Source organism: Aulonocara sp. 'chitande type north' Nkhata Bay, linkage group LG1 (assembly GCF_057382095.1).
Source record: "Aulonocara sp. 'chitande type north' Nkhata Bay isolate Kocher_YH1m ecotype deep benthic linkage group LG1, A_spYH_male_GT1.1, whole genome shotgun sequence".
Lineage (NCBI taxonomy): Eukaryota > Metazoa > Chordata > Actinopteri > Cichliformes > Cichlidae > Aulonocara > Aulonocara sp. 'chitande type north' Nkhata Bay.
The window spans coordinates 18937574-18959656 of record NC_141344.1 but is presented as its reverse complement, the minus strand read 5'-3'; the positions used below and the strand labels follow the sequence as shown (position 1 = coordinate 18959656).

Below are 22083 nucleotides of genomic sequence, written 5' to 3'. Positions count from 1 at the left end.
TCGAGTTTAAAAAAAGATGGCACATTTATTGCAACATAAATGTTATATACATCGTGTTTTTCTGTTTGAAAATGACAGAAAATTCAAATTCTCGTTGCCGCAGTTTTTCAATGTGCATCAACAACACCTTTTATTTGACACAAGAACAAATCTTTTTTTTTTTCCTTTTTTTTTTTCAATCAATCAACAACGGAGACTGAGGAGTACGATGGAGGTCGCGCTTTTAGGAATCTGGAGCTCATACGGAGCCTTTTTGAAGTACTAAACTACGAGCAGCAGTTCAGCCGTGTTCTTGAGATGCCATATGTAACTTTTTTGTGATAATGGACAGGTTATGGTAAATAACCGTACATTTTACTATCTAATATAGTAAAATAAAGTAAGAAACTTTTTACTCAAAACTTTTGCTTTCAAAAATCTAGAAAGAGTAATATTTAGAATTCAAGAAATATTCTTACAGTATTATTGTATAAAAGACTAACTACAGTGAAAAATAAGCCAAATGTTTTTTTTTCTTTTGATTTTCTTTTTTTTTTCATATATTATACAAGGGAAAGCATCTGGGGATACAGCAAAGTTTAACTTGGCAAACAGAGGAGCAAAGAAACACAGGAAGAACGGGAAGTTTAAAAGAAAGAAAGAAAACAAATGAAGGGAAGCGAGCCGGAAGTGACACACATTATACCCTCAAAGTCTGCCGACATGAATACAGGATCATGAATACTGAAATGATGAACAAGGCCTCATTCAGTCAGAGAACACACCACAACCGACCAGGTCTCTCTCTTTTTGGATTCTTCTTCACTAAAATGAGGTTGTTAAATTGTAAACTCATCATCCTTTATTCTAATCAAAGTCCCTTTATCGTACAGAATACTCGTTCTGAATGCGGCAGCCTTGTTTAAGGTGTAAATAATGATAGAACGCAATATACAAAGAAATAAATGGAATATAAAGCAAGTCTTAAGACCGAAAAGACTCAAAAAAAGGAAAACGTAACGCATGCACACGGATAGGGAAAAAGAAATAAAGCCATGACCGATGTCTTGGAACATAAAAAAGAAAAATCCTGCTTTTGTTCATCATCATCATCCTCATTATCATGATCATGCTACAGTTCAATGATACTCAGAATAATCCATGAAATGTTCAGTCTGCTTTGCCATACTGAGAATAGCATGGCTTCCATCAAAACATCACTGAAAATAACTTACAGATTTTCTCTGCTAGCTAAAAACCGGAAATTATAATGCTGGACAGAAAGGACTTGTTACAACAAATAAGCATAACTAAATTTTAGTCAGGAGTAACTGCGCCTATTAGAATTTAATGTCTTGAGATATTAACAGAAAGAAAATTGATATGTTTGATCAGGCCAGGAGAAACTGTGGTCGTCGTTTTGTTTTTTGCGTGTTTTTCTACTTTTGTTTTTTTTGAACGTCTTCATTAGGAGATCTCTGATTAGCTGGTGGCAGAAACAAGAAAATAATAACACATTTTCAAAAGAAAAAAAGCCACTTCTGTGCCAACACAGCCAACACTTCTGTGCTGACGTCCGGAGGAAGAATCTGCAAACATACGCCACTGCTTACGTTTAACACTATATGGCAAAGGGAAGCGAGGGCGCTGGAGTCGCCTCTTCCTTTAGTTAAGACACTAAAATACGCAGGGAATGCTAAGGTTTGCAAAAAGTTTGCCCTCTGTATTTTCACTGCTCACTACTGGGAAAAAACAAACAAAAAAAACCAATTAAATCTGAGCCTTCAGTGAAGCTACAGTTTGCCGTTTGTGCGTCACCTCCCGTGCTGTTGACGCTATCGTAGCTGGACCTGTTACCTGCCGGTCAGTAGCACAGAGACAGATCTAAACTGCTCAGAAACAAACATAGGTAGTTTTGGTTTCACGTGTGGCCAGTGGCAGAACGAGGAAAACAAAAATATAAATAATATATCTTTTTTTTTTAAATTTATATTTAAAAAACGGGTGCTTTTGTTTTTCAGCTCGTGATGATTTTCAGTTGGGTATAAATATCAGTCTAAACTGGCCAATAAATTAATCTCTAACATTTTTCCCCCAATCTCAGACTCAAAGATTTTCCCGGGGTGGAGTGCTCAGGGTTGATGGCGACACTGGCAAACTATAGATCGACTGAAAAGCCGCATGCTTCTCTTTGTATTGACCTAACTTTCCCTTTAGACATACACTTTATAGCTCAATAACATAATAAATAGGAAAAAAAACAAAGAAACAGACAAATAAAAACAATTGCTGTTACAATGCATTCGTCAATTTAGTTTAGGCACAAGGCAATTTCCACATACGGTTGGAGGAGATTGCGAAGTCTCTGATTGTTCAGAAGCAACACACTTCTTGCAGACAGTGATATGTGTTGAAGATTTTTTTCTTGTGGGGGAGAAATTTGCAAATGGAATCTGGTCACAGGGAGCTGGACGCTTGGCTCTACTTCAATCTTAGGAGTGGACTGTGTTAGACTCGTCGTTTTGCTTCAAGTGGTCTGTCTCCTCCAATTGGTGTCACAAACTGCGAGTCCTGTCTGTCACTGGGAAGCAAGGTCACCGACTCAGACGGGACAGAAATGATCTGCATCGCTCTGATCTGGAGGAGAGGAAGCAAAGAAGGAGCACTGATCAGAGGTGCGCATCAAAGGAGCTGAGCGTAGGCCGTCCAAATTTTAGCTTCAGCACTAGAGCTGGTGATTAAAGTCCTGCTGTTTTACATATTTATTTTTTAAAAAGTCTGACATAAATCAGACATAAATCAATAAAGGACAATTATAACATTTAAATTAAAGGATTTTTCCTCCAAATAAAAATAAGGGATAAAAAAGGGGTTTAATTTATTCAAATACAAAATACAGTTTTGTTGATCGAATAGCCAAAAATGAGAAGAAAATGCACTGGCTTACTTTAAATGAGGTAACATAGATTTAGAGCCTTACTAAAAAGTGACGCAGCACAGGAAAAACCAGCCAAAGATGCAGATCGCCGGCCAAGAACAACCAGACTTTCCAATATTTCCAGTGTTTGTTATCTTCACTGTCTCTAAAAGTATGTCTGGAAAGTGCAGTTTATTGAACAGATTCTGATGCATAAACGGCAAATAAGCCGTGCACAATTTCACCCCAAATCCTTGTTTAACAAAGCTCTCAGCCATGAGGGGGAAACCCCGCTCAGCACAGCCACGCACGTGGCTGGAAGCGCGACCAGTCAGCCAGCAAAATTTGTCCTCTTAGTGATGGCTGGCAACTTTAACTCTCATGAAATGTGACTGATTGATGGTTTCTGGTAACCTTAGCAGAGATTTTATTAAAATTTAAATAATTTAGTGAATATTCCATCTATCTGCATCTTTTTAAATAACAACGATTGGAAGAATTTTACAGTTTGACATCTTCAAGTTAAAAATTTTATTTTAGGAAACATAAGTAAAAAATGAAGATTGTGGACTTTAGCTGGGTTTAAACATGCTGCGTCAATATGATTCAATCATGCTGACCTGTGTAATCAACTAAACATCAGTTAAACCAGGAAAACACACAGGATGACCGCAATTATCATGGTATCAAAGTGCAGAAAGAAAAAGAAAATATGCTGTCATGAGATGACCGATTATTCAGTTATTAGAGAAAACCATCATAGCAGTGTGTGTCGCTCAATTAGAGGTGAGAGTACCTGTCTCAGAGGTGGCCCATGGGGTTGGATGTGTCGGTCAGGCCTGGATGGACTCCTGTGTGGGCTGGTTGGGCATCACTGGAGCCCCCAGACACTTTTTCTTCCTCCCTTCTCTTAAGGCAGGCTGCTTTGGGGTTCAGATTTCTCTCTGTGAGTTCACATAAACACAGATTACACTTTAATTAAACACATGTCAAAGCTTTTTTTAAAATAAAATTAAGATAAAATTTTAGAGAGAGACCGAAGCTTTAAGGGTGTTATAAAAGGGCGTTACTTTGTTTGTCTTTCGCCTCAAATCTTTCATCATTACTCATTTTAGTACCTCTAAATGCAGCACTGCAGGGAAACATCTGAGCTGAATAAACGCCCTGCATTTTCTTTACTGTCTGTGATACTCTGGCAGCTCCATTCCCTATTTTTTCCTTTCTAACTCCACATGTATCTGCTCTGGATGTGACAGTGAAATTAAATTACCACCTGCAGGAACGCTGCATCAAAACACACGTTGTTTTTAAGAGTCAGCAGTGATTTGATGTGATGTAGCATTTCAGTTAATTGCCGCAGCAGCGCTGCAACACTGACCTCTGACTTGCTGCTCCAAGCTAAGTATGACAGCCACAGCCTGATGGAGGATGAGCAGTTTAGTCTGGGGCTTCTCGCTTTTCAGGTGCAGCTGGCACATGCGACCCAGCTCTTTGAAAGCCTCGTTGATGTCTCGCACCCTCAGGCGTTCGCGAGCGTTGTTAGCCATCCTCCTCTCGCGCTCCCGTTCAGCCTTCTGCTCGGGATTCAGATCCTCGTCTTCGGTGATGCTGCAGCAGAGAGAAGAAATCAACCCGCAGCCACCATTCAGTCATCTGCACCAATGATAGGATGGTCTTCAAACCATTAATCTGACATGACCGTGATTAAACCATGAACTATAAACATGAAGGAAGAAAATTTAATTCATTTAACATCCATGAGTTTTTACCACAACGATTTCACTTGACGCTGAGAAGCTCCGCCTTCTCAGCATCAAGTGAAATCTGTTGTTTCTTAAGCATGTGTTAATGAGACAAAAGATTTGCCTGACAGGACTGGTTATCCCTCCCACCCTTAGGGGAGGTCTCTGTTTGTTTGTGTCCCGGCCGTTTTCAGACACCCGGCTTTAACTTGGTTGCAGGCTTTCTGAGGAAATGAATGAAGTGTATTCACTTGTCTAATGTGAAAGTGAATGTGCCATTCATAGGAACCAAACTGATAAAAAACCGAATTTTATTTGCTTCCTTTACACATATAAAATGACTACACATGGTGGCTAAGCTAACGCAAAATAAAACTGAAAAGTAGCCACATGGAAACATAAAACAAGCACATGAACATCTGAACAGTGCCAGTGTTAGTGTGTCGGTGCAAAACTGCCTCTTTTAATAATTTCTGTTACTTTTGACTTTTCTTCACTTTGTATAACAACCGTTTGTCCCAGATTTTTAGAAATATTCTTTCACTTTCAGTCTGTATTTGAGTTTACCATCACAACAACAACAATCACCCATTGTCTGTAGCTTAGTGTTTTGATCGTTAGCCAGTGCTAGGTCAATGTTAAACAGGTATTGGTCTTTGGATGCATGTTTCCTTTAAGGTGATCCAAGTATAGGATCTGAAATGATCATGGGATTGTATAGCCAAACATTTCAGCAAGCTCTGAATGAATACTATCCAAAAGGGGTTTTATTTTTCCGAATGTCCAAAACATGTGAGTATGGTTTGGTTCCATAATCTCCAGCAGGGCTGTTTCACATTTATCTGTTTGCTTGTAATTTGGGGTGTTAAAAAGCACCGAATCCAGTATTCTCCACATCTCCTCTGGAATTTCTTTACCCAGCTCTTGTTCCCATTTGTTGACATGCCTATTTTAAATCAAATAATGACAGTTAAGGTTAATACGATATGTATCAGATTTTCCACTACCTGTCGCATATGAAAGACCTTTCCAGCCTTATCCCATGTTTCTACCATCTCAAAGCATGCCATAGAGCTTATTTTCACTTCTGAAGAATGTTTCACACGTTTTCGTATCGAAAGGTCCTCTTACCTTGTGCGTGGGCCTGCTCTGGGTGTCTTCATATCTCTTCTGTCACTCTCGTCATCTGACTTGTTATCGGTGGAGATGCTGTCGAGCATCTCATCCTTGTCCTGTTTCTCCACCTTCAGCTCCAGGGTTGCTGGAAGGCCTGAAGTAAGACCTGTTATTAGTAACAGAAATGTGGAGGTAAGACATCATACGTAAACCGAATCGTGTGGATATCGTAGAGTGGGACGCCGTGGTGGAGCTGACCTCTGAACGTTTCCACTTGGTGATTGAGTTCTGTGCTGGATGTCGAGCCGGCGCTGGGCAGGCCTCCGTGGCTGTTGTTCAGGCTGGCAGCATCATCGCCGCCCTGCTGCAACACAGACAGGAAGGACACGTGAAGAAAGGAAGCAGCCACACACTCACTGGAGACTGTTCATAAAAATGAAACAACACTTTTGAGCAGGAGAAAAGCCTAAAATGGAAAATCCCACAGTTTTAAAGAAAAAGAGCAACCTTAGTTATACTGATTTGCACATTTTGGTGAGCACTCTACACTGGTTGGATCATAAAAAAAGATGCTTTTATATATGTATATATACATTAGATTAGATGCTGTCTGTAGCAGTGTTTATTAAAACCTGTAGTCACAGCATGGGACAAGTTCTGGGTTTAATCACCATTCAAGTCAGTCATTACCAACACCTGTGGGTACTTTGGAGATTTGCTCCACAGCAGCGTTATAATGCATAATCAAGGGTAGGAAATAGAAAATAAACACAAATTTTAAAAAAACACCTGTGCCACAATATTTAGCCATACTTAAAGGTCCATATATAGCCTCCTCATTTGTCTCTGTCACTGTTGCATTTTGTGTTACTGCTCGCTGCAGCGACATTCTCAGACTCCCCGCTCTGTAACCACAACTGAGGACCCGTCTGTTCCTCATGTCTACGAGAAGAATAATCCTTCTGTGTTCAGTTTCAAAAGAAGTCAAGCTAAACCCACTCCAATGTCTGACTATCTCCTTGTTATTTTGTTCACATGCATAACATAGAAATGGTCAACTCCCACCACGTTGTGCCACAAAGCCCCTCCTTTACCACATGCTCTAGAGCCATTTGATTTCCTTTTTCAAGGACTGAGGAAAGGCGGAGAAATCATCACTAAGGGTGGAGAGCATCTCCCTCTTTTCCTCTGGAATGTGATCCCCAGTCACTGTTGGCCTCTGTTAACCCCACCGCTCCGAGATCCTCCCCTTCCCCAGCGCTACGCTAATCTTTGCTGTGCTCTCAACAGGTGTCCAAACAACTCTTTGTCTGGAGGAGGAGGAGTGAGGCTGGGGCTCTGGCAAGAAAAGAACGCTGCCATTTTCATGGCTGGGCCTGATTACCATACAGCTGAGGACCTCTATTTGGGTGGAGGCTGCGGGTTCAGACACACGTTTCCAACGATTCAGATTTCCTGGGTTGTTAAAAAGAAGTGATGAAAAGGGGTGGAAGGGGGTAGAGGGCGGGGTGACAGCCAGAGTAAAAAGCCTGTGGCTGTGCCGTGTCGAGGCTGTTGAGCCCTGTCTGAAGGGACCTCTTCCCACACAGGAAGTGCTGTGTTAGTGCAGACACAGTATGTTCTATCTCACAGTCGCAGTCGGTCAACATCACTGCCACAACCCAGCTCTCTGTAACAAATACATCAAACTGAGCTCTTCTGACAACCACAGTAAAATTCTTGTTAAGGGACAAAGCGAGCTACCCAGTAGCCTCCGCGTACGAGTGAAAACAACCATCGACAGGAAAAATACCACCTTAAAACAAAGAAAAAAATGAAACTGCTTTGAAAATAAATGAATTTCTGCACGACAGCTCCACTGCAATGATCAAGACACGAAAACAAAAAGTGCAGACTGAGCACTAAAATGTCGGTCTGCACTCAGAAATGCATCTTTTCATTCTTTCTTCATGCTGCATCAAAGTACAACCTTACCAAAACACTTTACTCACAATACGTGCTTGTTTTATAGAAAATTTTTTAAACTAATTAATTAATAATCAATTTACACACAAAAGGAGCCTTTTGGCCTTTCTGTATAACAGTAATCTAAACAAGAATATTAATTTTAGGTCTGAATTTAAAGGCAACACCACATTTACAGCTAATCACTGTCTAACTTTTCCTTCCATCATTTATCTCAGAGAAAAAAGTAATCTAAACTTCTTCCCACGTTCAAATTAATTTGATCTTTTTCTTTTTAAGTTTGTGTTTGTGTCAAACTTTTTCCAAACACCTCCAGATAACAGTTGGACGAGTCATCCCATTTTAATTTCCACTGCAGATGTGTTCAAATCTCCTGGCTCTGTACAATCAAATACCTCAGAAGGAGGATGGGCGAACACGTCATGATTTACACCGAGACCGGCATTTCCCCAGTTCTCAAGGGGCTTCGAGTTTAACTCTAGAAGGATTGCAACGTACAAACACGTCCTACGCCAACTTTACTTCTTTGTGCCTGTTTTCTTCATTTCTCTCTCAAACTTGTGTATACAGCCGCTCTCAAGAGGAGGGTGATCCTACGGCCAGCCATTACACTTATGGAAAATATGCCGGTATAAATTCAACTGTTCGTCTGCGGAAAATGTCTCAAAGCTCTCCTTTTTTTGACCAGGTGGCCAAGGTGTTTTATGTGGTGTAGTTTGAAAAATACCGTATAGTAATAAATAAATACTTATATGAAGTTATCGTACCATCGCTGCAGTCCGACTTGGAACCAATGCAGAGGCAGGAAAATTTGGTCCAATGGCTGTTATTGGCCCATTTTGTGCCTGTCCCAGCAGACTGTGTATGTCGCTGGGCAGACTGGCGGTGGAGCCCACTGCGTGGTTCCTCAGAACAAGGATTGCATCATCCAATCTGTCCAGGCGATCCTCCATTCGAGACTGGGAGGACCAAAGGGATTGAGAAATGAAGGGTTAGGGAGAGAAAGAAGGGAGGAAAAGAAGGACAGAGCAGCTTAGTATAAGCACATTAGGACAAAAATTGAAAATGCTGATTGTATGGTGAGAAAAAAAACAACACAAGATAAAGAAGGCAATTCAAATGCAAGATCAAATGAGCCATTTCAGCTTGAGTTGTAGAAGTCAGGATATGTTCTCATTTGTTTTTCAAATGAACAGAGGCACTGCAGCCACTTAATTTCATTGTCATCTGAACCTAAGCTGATTACTACAAGCTGGCATGGCTGCAGAAAAAAACTAAAACAAAAAAAACGACAACAACATAACATGAGAATAAGGCGACAGAAGTAGTAATAAATGAAAGTGCATTTCACTGTGAAGAATGTAGTCGAACTTGTGCAAGAAAACAAAACGATGTATGGAACACGCAATGGGTAAAAAAAAAAAAGAGTCTATCTGAAGAGTACCTCGCAGACATCCTTTAAGAAAGACATGGCATCCTGGAGATGCTCATGTAACTGCTGATGAACTCTGTTTTTCTGGCAAAGTCAAATAAGAATAAGAGAGAATTAAGAAAAAAAGATCAGAATCTATAAATACTACAAACACGCTGTGGGTAAAGACTTTTTTTGGTTTTGTGATAGCACATAGAGAGAAAGAGGCAGGATTTAGAAAGAAGCACACAGCTGCTGACGACTCACTTTGTAAAGATAAAAATGGTTCGCTGTTTGCGTATTTACAGACCCCTACTACAGCACTTGTCACATTTTCTGCATCGCCACAAGTTTAAAACTTTACACTGACTTTATGTGCTGGGATAAATAATGTTGTTGTCTTTTGTGCCTTATTGCTTTGCCTTCTTATGTTCATTTCATCCAGCTGTGCGTGTTTTGTTGATTACCAAAGTCTGCCGTTTTTAAAAAAAATTCGTCTTAAACGAATATAACTACTGTTCACAGCCCAGTCCAGTAACAAAATTAGTCATTTTGACTGTAATCTAATCCTCAAAGAGCTTCATCACCATTTCCAAGAGCTCTCTGGGACTTTCCAATGTTCCAAGTAGTTCTGTCGTAACTACCAGAGGACCGTGATCTACGATTTTATTTCAGCACACTCTTGAACGTTGCTGAGAATAAATGAGAATTTCCTTCAGTGGCTGCCAGCTGCATTTTTCATTCATCATTCAATAAAAAACTGCAATTGATGTTTTTTTACCTCTTAGAAGCCTAAATGATTCAGAAACAACCGGGTATGGGTTCAAGACATTCTTAAGGAACATCTCTACCAGGTAGATATAGGATCCTTTATATTAAACCTGGATGTCTTTTCATTGTTACGTGTGAATACGGATTATGAAGGAGCTTTGCAGACGATGTCAGGATGAATCTATGTCCCTCTAAGATCACAGCATGGCTAAAAGCTCCATCCTTTACTTCTGCGGGTCTTCTCTGTGAGGTCATAGAAACATATAATCATGTTAAACTTCGACACCAATACAATTTGAATTGCTGGTGATAAGAAAATTCAATATCGGTCAATATTTTCTTTCTTTCATACACATGAAACATAAATGCATTTTGTTAACACTTATGATCCATATGTTTTATGAATTCACTTGTTCACCCATTGCTTGGATCAGCTGGGTTATTGCCTAACATTATACTGTCTTTATTTATCATATAAATATGTCTGTGGATCTGTATAGTAAGTTTATTTAAGTCCGTTTATCCCTTGAATAAACTCCCAGTAGAGTATGTAAACACATGACATGTGCATCAGGTAGCAAGGCTGCATGAAATCCGATCTTCAGCTCTGGTCGTACGGCAGCGAAGGAATTCTGGAGAAGAGGTTCAGCAAACAGCTGCCACCCCCACACCAGCCCCCATAACTAAACCCATCCCCCAACTGTCATCCCAGACCCGGCCCACAGAGTGGAGGACAGATGGCATGCCCCAAGGGACAGGTATTGTTCAGTTTGGTTATCCCTCTACCCCCACCTTCCTCAGCAAAACATTTGTCAGACAGGAATCTCACTGTAATGCTAGCTCAGTCCTTCATGGGCAGCTTATCTAAAGCGAGCATCCATCATATCCTCCTCTCACTGAATGATGGAGGCGGGCAGAGAGCTTACCAGTGAGTGAAGGGAGTTCTCATAATTTGGGGAGGAGGGGGTCTGCCCACCAACACGGGGCCACTGGTTGGTACCTGAGGAGAGACAAAGTGAAGGTCAGTGTTAACAATTATCTGATTCAGTTTTGGCCAAAAGCCTCATCCTGGTACGCCGACACAAAAAAATCATTCACTGACAAACACAATAACATGCAGTCATAACACACTGACATCCTGATTTTCTGGTCTCTTGTTGTTCTATGAGAGGTATTTTTATCTTTCAGAGCTTAACTGCATCACTTCCTGATGGCTGGACTGCATCCTGACACATGAGCCAGCGCAGGGTTTGACTAACACCCACTTCCACCCTGAAATGAACGCTGCATCTGCACATTAATAACCATGGCTATGAGAACAATGTGAGCAGTGAAAAATATCACGCTCAGGACTAGTTTTCACGCATGTTTTAATTTTATTCCAGAAACGTGCAAAAACATCAGGAACCAGTAATCAAAAGTGCACCGTTGCTGACTGTTTTAGTACCTGATCTTCATGCAGGCTTTTGGTGAAAGAAATAATTACATGGGCTTTCTTTTTCTTTAACTTTTAGTCAGTTTAAAGCATCTTTGACTGGTGATGTGGTAGCACTAAAGTCAATCATCTTTATATAATTTACATCTGTAAATATATGAGCCTGAATATTCCACTAATGTGTCCCATAAAGTCAAATCTAATTCTGCTCTAAATAAAGACCAGTGCATTTTAATCATATGATCTAAATACAGAGATATCTAAGACACTCTGCACTGGGAGAGAGATTATAATTTACCTTTGGCACAGTGAGTTTTTGCATGTTTATCTGAGCCAAAAATTTAATCTACCGGCCAGTACAGGAAAGCAAATCAAGCTGATTTGATCTGGTGTAAATTAAAGAAGAGGAATCCACATCTGCTCATCACATTTCCAGCTACAGTACAACATTTCTTTCTTTCCTTTTTGGAGTCGCAATTATCCAAGTAGTGCCAGCCATGTGCAACAAGAGGCAATGCATTATACTGCAATCAAATAACCTTAATGGACTTTGACAGTAATGAACCTTTCCAGGTTATTTACAGAGTAGGATAGGGTGTCCGTAGTCTTTCCAAGCTCTTCTGGTGTCTATTATAGTGTTAGGATGCTAAACCCAGCCCACATCCTTGTAAATGGTGCGCACTGCTGCGTGATCCACACAAGGAGACTTTGTTTCTGCTATCAGTCATTTCGCATGATTCTAGAAATTCATTTTGCTAAAATAACCAGCAATGAAAACCCCATGATAAAGGCAGAGGAGCCTGAGGAACGCTGATGGTTTTTTATTCTTAATTTAAAGCTTAATTTACATCATTTCAAAGCTATAGCGTGCTGAGCGGGGTGACGCAGCGTTTTTATTTCTCAGTTTTACAAAATCAGACCGATGTTGTCAGAACAAGTACACAAATAACTTAGCTATTAAATCCTTTAAAGCCTAAACCATGAAATAACTTCTAGAACATTGTGTTTATGTATATTAATTTGCATGTGTGAGTTTTAATATGTATCATATTTGCTACATTTGACAGTCTTGCAATTATTTCTTAAAAATGTATTTTTTCAGATTTTTCAGGGGGGGGGGAAAAAACAATCACACTGATGATGCAGAAGCCTCAAAACCTCTTGCAGTAGATATGACACACTTGGCTTTAAGGGGTTAAAAGTGGTAAAAATGCAGCTGATGTATATTTTTGACAAACACTAGAAAAATCACACCTTTCACGCTCAGGGAACTTCCATTAAATCATCCCAATGAAATGTCTAACAACTCTTCTGTGGTCTTATGAGTTTTCATGTTTCTGCACACACACTCACACACAGCCTTGGAAAAGCCGACTTTAATTAACAGACTATTAAAAGTGACTTTGGAGGAGGAAATGAAAAAGTCTCTGTTCTGCCTCAGCTTTCTCCCAGGTGAGTGAGACAGGAACTTCACATAAGCCTCTGCTGGCTGGCGGCTATGAAAAATTAGACTGAAGCTCTGGTCCCCAAGTGCACCAGAGAAGGCTAATTGAACAAACCAGCCTTGAGTAATGTGCTGTATATTGGTGCAGTCCCAATGATAAATGGATTTGGAAACTTACATCAACAACTAGCCAAATTTTGGGCTACTTTCAGAGTATCGTTCTTTTTCTAAGCCTGGAGGCACATTAAGGACGAATAATTAGTAAAACTATATCTTTTCCCCATAATTCCACATGACATATTTGGCAGCAGTGCTTTATATATTATATAGATATATATCTATATAATATGGATTTTCTTCATTCAATAAAACACTGAACTGTTTTTTCAGCTTGTCATATTGTTGCAGTTTTCAGGTGCAGCGCGCTGTACTGGAAATAGGTCAACAGACACATCACCGCCACTCTGATCAGCTGAGTCACAGCCACCTTCCTTCACTCACTGGTGACTAAATGGGGCATTTTGCCGCCTGGTCTGCGTGTGTGTATGTGTGTGTGTGCTGGGGGAACAGCTGTCCATGGGGCAGGGCAACAGCTGAGGAAGAGGGGGGCATACGTAGAGACAGCTGTCGCCACTCCATTACCACACATGACACAACTGCCCGTTAAAACAACACACTGGGCTTTCCCCTACTGTCCCCCCCTCTCATTCTCTTTCCATTGGTCTCCCGCCTCTGTCAACATATCTGACGGACCATTTTCTTCGTCTACATCTCTTTTCCGGTACTTAAAAGTACTGTGTACTACAAACAGGATCCCCTTGATGGGGCCGCCCTGATTTCCTTACTACTTTCCTGCTTTTGTTCTCTGAATTTGTTGCAGAAAATAATTACAATTCAGAGGGAAACTGGTCGTCCCATCCCCCCCCCCCCAAAAAAAAAATCTAACTACAAAAACACTTGTCTGGGAAAGCAGGATTATATAACAATAAATCTACTCCTGAAACTGTTTTACTAAAAGTAGAATGAATAGTATGAGCTGCTATTATAAGCCATAAATGCAGTTCTGCAAATATGAAAAGCTTTTCAATAACTTAAAACCCTTCGCCGCCCCAGGAGCCGCAGTCATTCCACAGTTTGTCCATAAATTTCTATCACTTAAAGGAAATGACAGCAGAAAAAATAAACTACACGTAATTCTGAAGGTACTTCTTGGCTGCATTTAAACTCCCGAGCTCGAGCAAAGTGCCTCCTAAAAAGCTGAGAGCCAAAACGTCTCTGTGATGTCACCGGGAGTCAATGCGGAGCGGCTGCCTCAGCCACAAAAATAAAGCCCCTGACGCAGATGCAGGTGAAGAATAAACTTGTAACACAGATTTCATGCTTTCAGTATAAATGGTGTCACTTTTGTGCTCGTGGACCGCAGAAAGAGCACAGCCAGCAGATAAATCTGGCATGAGGCATCTCTTCTATTTGCTTGAGATTAAACTTCCTTGGAACATTTTCGCTTGAAAATTAATTCTCGCGTTTCTTCAGTTTTAAATACTCATCGTGGCTGTCAATTCAGTGGATGTTCAGCCTTATCCCAGACTAAACTAGGCTTTCTTTTAGGATGGATTCATGTAGAAATGGCATTAACTGCCCCGACTCAGATAAAGCACGGAGAATGACGACCAAATGATTAGAGATGCTCTAAAGCTAAAAGGGGGTATTAAATTAAGTTTTAGGGAAACTCTTCACAATTCACTCTACTTAGGCTTTAATTAATCCGACTAATGCAGCACAGAGTAAAAGTAATTAATTGAATTAATTGAAGTCACAGGGCCCTATATTCACTGACCAGTACAAGCAGAGCTGTGACTATTACATAAAATACAGACCTTCAAATTCATTACTTCCTCTTTTATTCCTAAGATGCATGACGGTGCAGACACGGTCACAGTTACTGTATGATGTTTTGGCTAATCATGTGAGATAAAGCAGAAAAATTAGCTGTGACAATAACTCCAGCGTCCACATAATAACACACTTTCCTGGAGAAGCCTACCTGTCGTTAGCACAGCTGTTTAGGAGGGATGACAACACTGAGTGAACAAGACTCGGTTTATTAATCAAACTCTTTCATTTGCCTCCCACTTCAGTTTCAGCCAGCCTTTTTATACTACATGAATCAGAAAGCACAGCTGGAGGCAGCCTAAAGACCTGCCTTTTTGTGTGGGTTATTGCACTTCCACAGTTAAAATAGGGCACATATTCATGAAAGCCTGATAATTAGCTTGGCTATTCTAGGAAAGAAATAGCCATTGAGTGAGTTACCGGCACTTTACCTGGGGAAAAAAAGCCTTTATGAAGCAGTTTCTGCTGGTATCTAGTATATGTGTGCAGACAGTGTTTATGAGATTAAAATCCACAGGCTGGTGACCTACCTGGCCTTCCAGACGGGGTGCCAGCAGCAGTCACCACTGTACCTGCTGAGGCTGCACCTGCTGTGGCTGTTAGAGGTGAAGGAGAACCCACAGGTGTCGACGGATTGGATGGAAAACTACTGCTAGTGTGGTCAGGTGAGTAAATCTGCAGAGGCAGAGAGGAAGACATCAGGAGAGACAGGATAGATAAAAAAAATAAAAAATAAAAATAAGATGAATTTGAAGCAGGAGCGTGTTTACCAATGTACACCACCCTTCTATAAAAACAGTAAAGTAAACATGCTTTTCCGGCTTTCCAAATCAAGTTCCTAACATCAAATGGAAAATTAGCCAAAGTCCGAAAGCCACCAACTTTCTGTTTCAAATGTTTCAATGAGGTCGTTGCACTATTTTCAATTAAATTAATCGTTTAAACGCACTCTCAAATTTCATTTGTTTTTTAACCTTTTTAGGAAACGAGGCTGTTTTAAAGGAGCACACTTTATTTTCACTCGTATACAGACTCTCTGCTTATAGGTGTCCAGTTTTTCCAGTGTGCAGACGCCCAACCTGGAAACCCCGTTAAGCCAACAACAGGAAATCTCAAGGGGCACAATTCAGGCTGTAGCCAGAGATTATACTCTGAGCCATATATCAAAACCCCGTCATATTCAAATGTTGTTTTTTCTTGCTTCTTTTTAAACCTCATAGTCTATTTAAAGAGGACAAATAGTTACAATTGAATTACTTTGGTTTCATTGCTGCAATACTGGCAGTTTTCGTCGTGCCATCCTCGGATAGGTCACGCTGAGGTCACTGAGTTTTAGGATGACGTGTCAATCACAAGGGAACGAGGAGATTATGTCTTCAGAACTTTCACAGGGATTTCATTTGTTTAAACAAATGCTGGATTAAAGCACAAACACGTCCCTGATTTTTTTCCCTTTTCCTCTTTAATAAGAGGATATTTGTGCCATAATGGAACATGCCTCGGAGAAGTCAGGGTATTACGGTGGATCCTGACTAATTAGCAGAGAAAAAACAACAGATCCACAGAGATTTCTCCTCCAAGTTAAGATCAAATTGAGCTTGAAGGAAAGCGTTCAACTTCTGTGGGGATGATAGAATGCACTCATTATTAATAATCTCCTTATTCAATCTTGATCTCAGGGCTTTAGTTTTTCAATCAGCTTGGAGTATCAGGATAGAGGCTTCACTGAAGTGTGTGGCGCTGAATGTGGAGGAGGATCGGCCGTTGTCTGAAGGGAAGAATGAGTATTTATGCCCCGCGACACTCAGAGAGCAGAGAGCTTCTCTCTGCTCAGCATTTTCACTCCCAGACATGCAATTCAGTGAAAAACTAAGGAGGATTAATAGCGCGGTTATCTCTGCGTTGGAAACCAATAAAACTCAAGACAAATCTCCAAATTTTTCTTAGTTTCTCGACAGCTGTTTACAACCGTGACTTCTGACCCGACAATATATGACTTTCTATTCTTTTCACTCACCGGCTAATAACGCTGCATTCAAAGTGAAACATGGCTCATTTTACTGGAATAAATGAAGCTCCGCCTCATCATCAGTTACGCTCCCGCAGGCGGCATTGGGCCAATAAGCACGGCCAATTTAAAAGGGCCGAGAACAAAAGCTCTACAAAGGGGGGCCCATGGAGTTGAGCCACAGCAGTTATAAACTCCCCTGTGCACCCCTGATCCATGCACCCACCCCCACCCTAGTCCAACCGTGTCCATTTCACTCCAGCTTTGTCATGCTAATAGAATTGAGTCTGCAAATATAAAGGACTTAATTTGTTATTACCATGCCCAAATTCTCATATTTTGGATTCACACTCCTAAGAAATATTCCTCTTACACGAACAGCTCGTGCTGTGTGTAAAATTAAAACGCTGCTTTCATGTTTGTGCAACATGTTAAACACCATTTGAAAATTTAGCTGAAATATCGAGGATCATAGGTTTGAAATCCAAAGCAAAAATACATCTAGTGCGTAAATGGAAACAGCAAATATTGTTGCTGAGGAAACAAGGGAAGGGTTTAGGATAAAAAGTGTCTGTTGTGTCACAAAAACGTTTACATAAATGCACATGTACGTCATCATTTTCATCATGCAATTCAAATAGTGACGTTTATCTGTGAGTCCACTTCGGACACATAACACTATAAACAACCTAAAGGACTGAACCATTACAGGATGTCCCTGAAGTGTAATCCATTGGCTTTAGGAGTATTTTTTAATGTACAGTTGCCTTTCTTGAATACTCTTAGTTTAAGCCCACAATTATCCAGGCTTAGGCCAAAAAAACAAAAGACAAAAAAACAACTATAAACTTGTCCTCTGGGCTGTTTTAATCAGCGGTCAGTATAGCATTTAATTCCCTGCATGATTACGGAGGTCACCTTCTTTGGAGACAAAACACTAAAAAAAATTTTTTTTTTAAATAAATAAAAAAAGGGGGGGGGGGGTATTTTTACTTTGATTTGCAGAAAAATCAGAACCATTTGAGCTCGAGGGCTTAAAGAAGTCAGACATGAGTTTCACACTTGACTAGAAATGCAAAAACTTCTTTGAACTTGACCAAAATGCCTTAAGCAACACTGACGCTACTCGGAAAATACTTAGTATTGATAGGCAACGTTTTCCATCATAGACATAACAGCGTAACTCACCGAGGCTAAAGCCTTGCCCAGTGCGTCTCCAGTCTGCGAGCTTCCAGTGGCAGTCCCCCGATTTGCAGCAGCTACAAAAACACAGAGCGAAGCTTTGTAATCGCAAACTCAGACAAATGTGGAGCGGTTACAGTGCACAAAGCAGCTGTCCCCCTGCATGACTCAGTGCCTTCACAGAATGAACATTCAGCTATGATTACACTGCGGTGTCAGTAATTAGCCAACCTGAGCAGGTAGCTGAACTGTTAACACAAGAACATACCCATGATCCCATCGGCCGAGGTGACGGACGGGGTGTGTGCCGCAGTGACGAATGGTGAAGTGCTGGTGTTGCTTCTGTGGAAGCTGGACATGGGAGGAAGACTGGCATTGATGTCTGGAGAGACTGAGTGTGCGGGGTAATTCTGGAAAATCGGGAAGAGAGAAAAGTGTTATTTTCAATCATAAATGTGTTTGTGTGAGACAGAAAGAAAGAAAGAGCTTATTTATTTATTCTTGAAATTAAAAATGCCCTTTGACGTCTTCCAGGCTGTCACGCAGTAAAAGTTTGTGTAGCGGGGGAGGGACAGAGATAAAGAGAGGGCAGGCAGCATCTGCAGCCTCCCTGTGATGCCCTGCCAAGTGAAGCAGGCAGGCGGACGAAAAAAGATCAAACGCTGACACAAAGAGGGTCAGCGGTGTCTTCACTGATAATAACCAGACAACAACTTAAGACACACACAGATCCCTCCAACTGAGGAAGATGCGCTATGGGAGAGCAGAGCAAAAACCAGGGCTTCAACAGAATTTATTTGCCCTGCGTGTTCAACAATACACACTGGATCGTTCATGTAAACGTGAGGGCAAAACAGAAACTTACTAGCAATCATCTATCACTTATTCATAAAGCCTAAGTGCTGCCGGCCGAGCTGTGAAGCTTACCAAACGGTCGTGTGAGTGCAGGCTGCTGTAGTTTCCTGACTGTGGCATGTGAGATGAAGATCCTGCGAGTATTCCCCCGTAGCCGGGCTGACTGATGCCATTGGACGAATTCCACGGGTCAGACGAACTGTGGGTACCATCTAAAACCAATAAACATATCACTTTAGCACACAATGGATTAGAACTGAAGGAAACAACATGTTAGACAGACGGCTAACCCCCTAACTTTACCCTTAAAACTTGGGGGTCATCCAAAGAGCACTTTTTAGGTTTTTTTCCCTCTCGGGACTGAAACACGATCCTTGTCTTGAACACAGCTGAGATAACACAAACGCTAAAGAGCAACAAGAAGACGTTTGTGTTTGTGTGTGTGTGTGTGTGTGTGTGTGTGGGAGTCAGTCCCACTGAAAAGAATCTGAGCACACATCTAACAACTCAATCTGTCTGACAACATATAAACTACAAAATTAAACAGATGTTTGGTTCAGTGGTTTTGGAGCTCACGATAACCGCCAAGGTTATAACTGTTAACAAAACTAAACAAAAAACTAAAACTAGGTGTAAACAAAATACTTCAGTCATCTGAAATACATTGTGAGCTTAGAAAATTGACTGAAATAAACAAAATCAGGCAATTTTCTTTCACTTTATTTTTTGTCAGTCTGGCCAAGTGCGTTAACCTAACAAACACCAGGTTTTTTCGTGACGCATGACATAAAGTGTTAAATTTCTATTGAACATCTGATCTCTGACACAAGCCACCCACATTATAATAACAATAAATTCAAAATACTACTGAAACTAATAAAAACAAAACTGAAAAGAGCAAACCCACTCAGGAAACTAAAATGAACTGAAAACAAAAATAAAAATGCAAACTAATGGAACAAACTGAGGTTCTAGGTGATAACTTGATGAAAACATACCACACTGACTTTAATTTAGGCCAGAGGTTCTCAAAGTTTTTGTGACTTAATGGGAGTTTAAACAGTCGAAAGAATGCACTCATCTGGTTTATGCTGTTAAATATGACGTTTGTCCTTGTTTATGAGTTGGTGAGATGAGGTGGCTGCTAGATTTCTTGACATTAGCTGTGTTTCTCAGAGGTCAATGGCTGGGATTGCAAAAAAACCCAAAACCCAGAAATGCTCACTTGGTCTTATCCTGCTTATCCTTCTAAATAATGAGAAATGAGCATGAATGGAATATACAGTAGTGCGTTTAATCCTTCTCATACTTGCTGGTTAATCGTGCACAAACTCAACACACACCAGTGTAATAAAAGGGTATTAAAAAAATAAGCAGTAGATGGTAATTCTATCCAAAACATGGAGACTTTGCTTTGAACCTACCGAAGAAAGTGCTTGCAAACATACTGCTGGAGGGTTTTGGAGAAGAGTACGAAGGTGAATCTCTGTTGAAGTCTTCTGAGTTTGGAGATGGTGCGTACACCTGCCAGGAGAACATGATCGTCATTAGAAGAAACCGAAACACCAAGACTGTCACACGGTATGAGGGTGTTCAAACTCATTCAGCTCTCTTATATCAGTTTCTGTGAAGTAAACACGCTTCCTAAAAATGCAAAGCACAATCATATTAGGGTCTATACAAGTATGTGATCTCACACGCACACATCCACTGCAGAAACAGCCCTACAACTATAAATACACACATTCTAATGACTAGCAAGCAATCAAGCTCATGACGGGGGGAGTGGATTATCAGAAGTATTTGCATTTCAGATCAACTCAACCTCTAATGGAAGTATAATGACACCCGCTTACATGCATAGACTAAATGCCTGGCAAATTGCAGCATTCCCAGAGAGGCAGAAATCAAATAAGCGCTACAAAAAGAGCCTGCTTTGCTTTCTTTATACTTCTACCTGCAAGCTAGCGGGGGAAAGGAGACACAATGAGCACGCTGTTGTACAGCTGTGAGTGTGTGCCAATCTGGGTGGTGAGATCAAAAAGACTGGAGTCCAAACACCAGTGATGTGGTCTCTGACTTCATCCACTCCAGATGGAGGTCGAGGGAGCGAGGCAGAGCATAAAGGAGGGAAACAGGGAGAAAAAGTTTTGGACAAATTCTCCCTCCCACAGACAGGACTGGATGACCCCACTGTCGTGTAACACTAATCAGAGCCAGACCTGCCAGCTCGATTCCACCTGCACATTTCCAGCTTGTGTCCCCACTCAGCAAGATAAACCTGCCGTTTAATGGCCTCATTTCACACTCAGATGTTGACAGCTCACTCCTCCAAATTGGTTCCTAATGCACGTGGACGTGATGACGACCACAAAGGTTGTTTACTTACTTAAGTTCTTTTATGACGGGGTGCTGATGGAAAATATGCACGGCAAACAAAGTGTTCGCGCTGAAACGCTCGCACATACACGTGAACATCACATCAAAATGCAGCTTAAGCGAGACTCTGCTGAGTGAGCAGGTCTCCCGCACGCTGTTGTCTGGGTGTGTAATTAAAGTGCTCTGGGAGGGGTGCAACCCTCATGGGTCTTCTGGCTTACACATGTGACCAGGGTTGATAGTAAGTTCCAGAGAGATCTCAGGTTAGCCTCACACGGGAACCCGGGCTTTGTCTTTCGCCTCTGTCAGACGCTCAATGGGCAGCATATGGCAGCGGATAATGCTAATTGTCCTTTTTACCCTGGGCTAACCAGTCAAAGCATTAATAAACCATCCCAAACACCGGGTGCCTCATTCCGCCAGGCCTATGGAGGAGAGGGCCCGCCTGGGTTTCCTTTTACAAGGCCATTAATTAAAAGCCGTCACTCACACGGATCAGCACACCAGCACACGCCTATACTGGCTATTTGAGCACCAGCCGTTATTTCTTAAATAAAATCAACACAAAAGACAAATCTTACAGTGGCACCTTTTTTTATTTACAACTAATTATTTGAATATGAATCATAAATTATGAAAGAAAACAATGACTTTTAGTTAATGATAATCTATGAAGCTTGATTTTGGTGAATATATCCTCCACACCTTCCCATGTGCCTCCCAGCCTTGCGGTACCTGTGTTTGAAGTTCACGCCTTACCGATCAAAATATCAAAGGCTGAAAGAAAATCTGTCGACGACCACAAAGGACATCACAGAATAACAGGAAGGGAAGGGAAATGTAAAAATAAATAAAAGTAAGGAAAGAATCAGTCTGTCTAATTGCCAAAAACCTCAAAGAGAAGAGTTCAAACACACTCTTAATGGCTTGTCCTGTTTTATATGGTATGTCTTTACTTGGAATCGAACCAACTCTCTGGGGCATTT

The 22083-nt window shown here is 40.9% G+C and overlaps 1 protein-coding gene across 6 annotated transcripts in view; it reads right to left on the bottom strand.

Moving 5' to 3' along the window:
- tcf12 (transcription factor 12) overlaps positions 1–22083 on the bottom strand; it is a 116743-nt gene continuing 94660 nt past the window's right edge. Inside the window, exons 9-21 of one of the 6 annotated variants that reach the window (XM_086287000.1) lie at positions 20143–20242; positions 18791–18930; positions 18132–18273; positions 17870–17940; positions 15204–15348; positions 10828–10901; positions 9164–9235; positions 8487–8678; positions 6013–6118; positions 5770–5908; positions 4275–4504; positions 3693–3840; positions 1–2616 (exon numbers count right to left, since the gene is read on the bottom strand). In XM_086287000.1, the coding sequence (XP_086143126.1) occupies positions 3698–3840; positions 4275–4504; positions 5770–5908; positions 6013–6118; positions 8487–8678; positions 9164–9235; positions 10828–10901; positions 15204–15348; positions 17870–17940; positions 18132–18273; positions 18791–18930; positions 20143–20242 (1554 nt within the window). In that variant the 3' untranslated portion in view covers positions 1–2616; positions 3693–3697. Of the gene's footprint in view, positions 2617–3692; positions 3841–4274; positions 4505–5769; positions 5921–6012; positions 6119–8486; positions 8679–9163; positions 9236–10827; positions 10902–15203; positions 15349–17869; positions 17941–18131; positions 18274–18790; positions 18931–20142; positions 20243–22083 lie in introns of all 6 variants that reach the window. The other 5 variants (XM_086286994.1, XM_086287007.1, XM_086286987.1 and 2 more) reach the window with 5 other exon arrangements.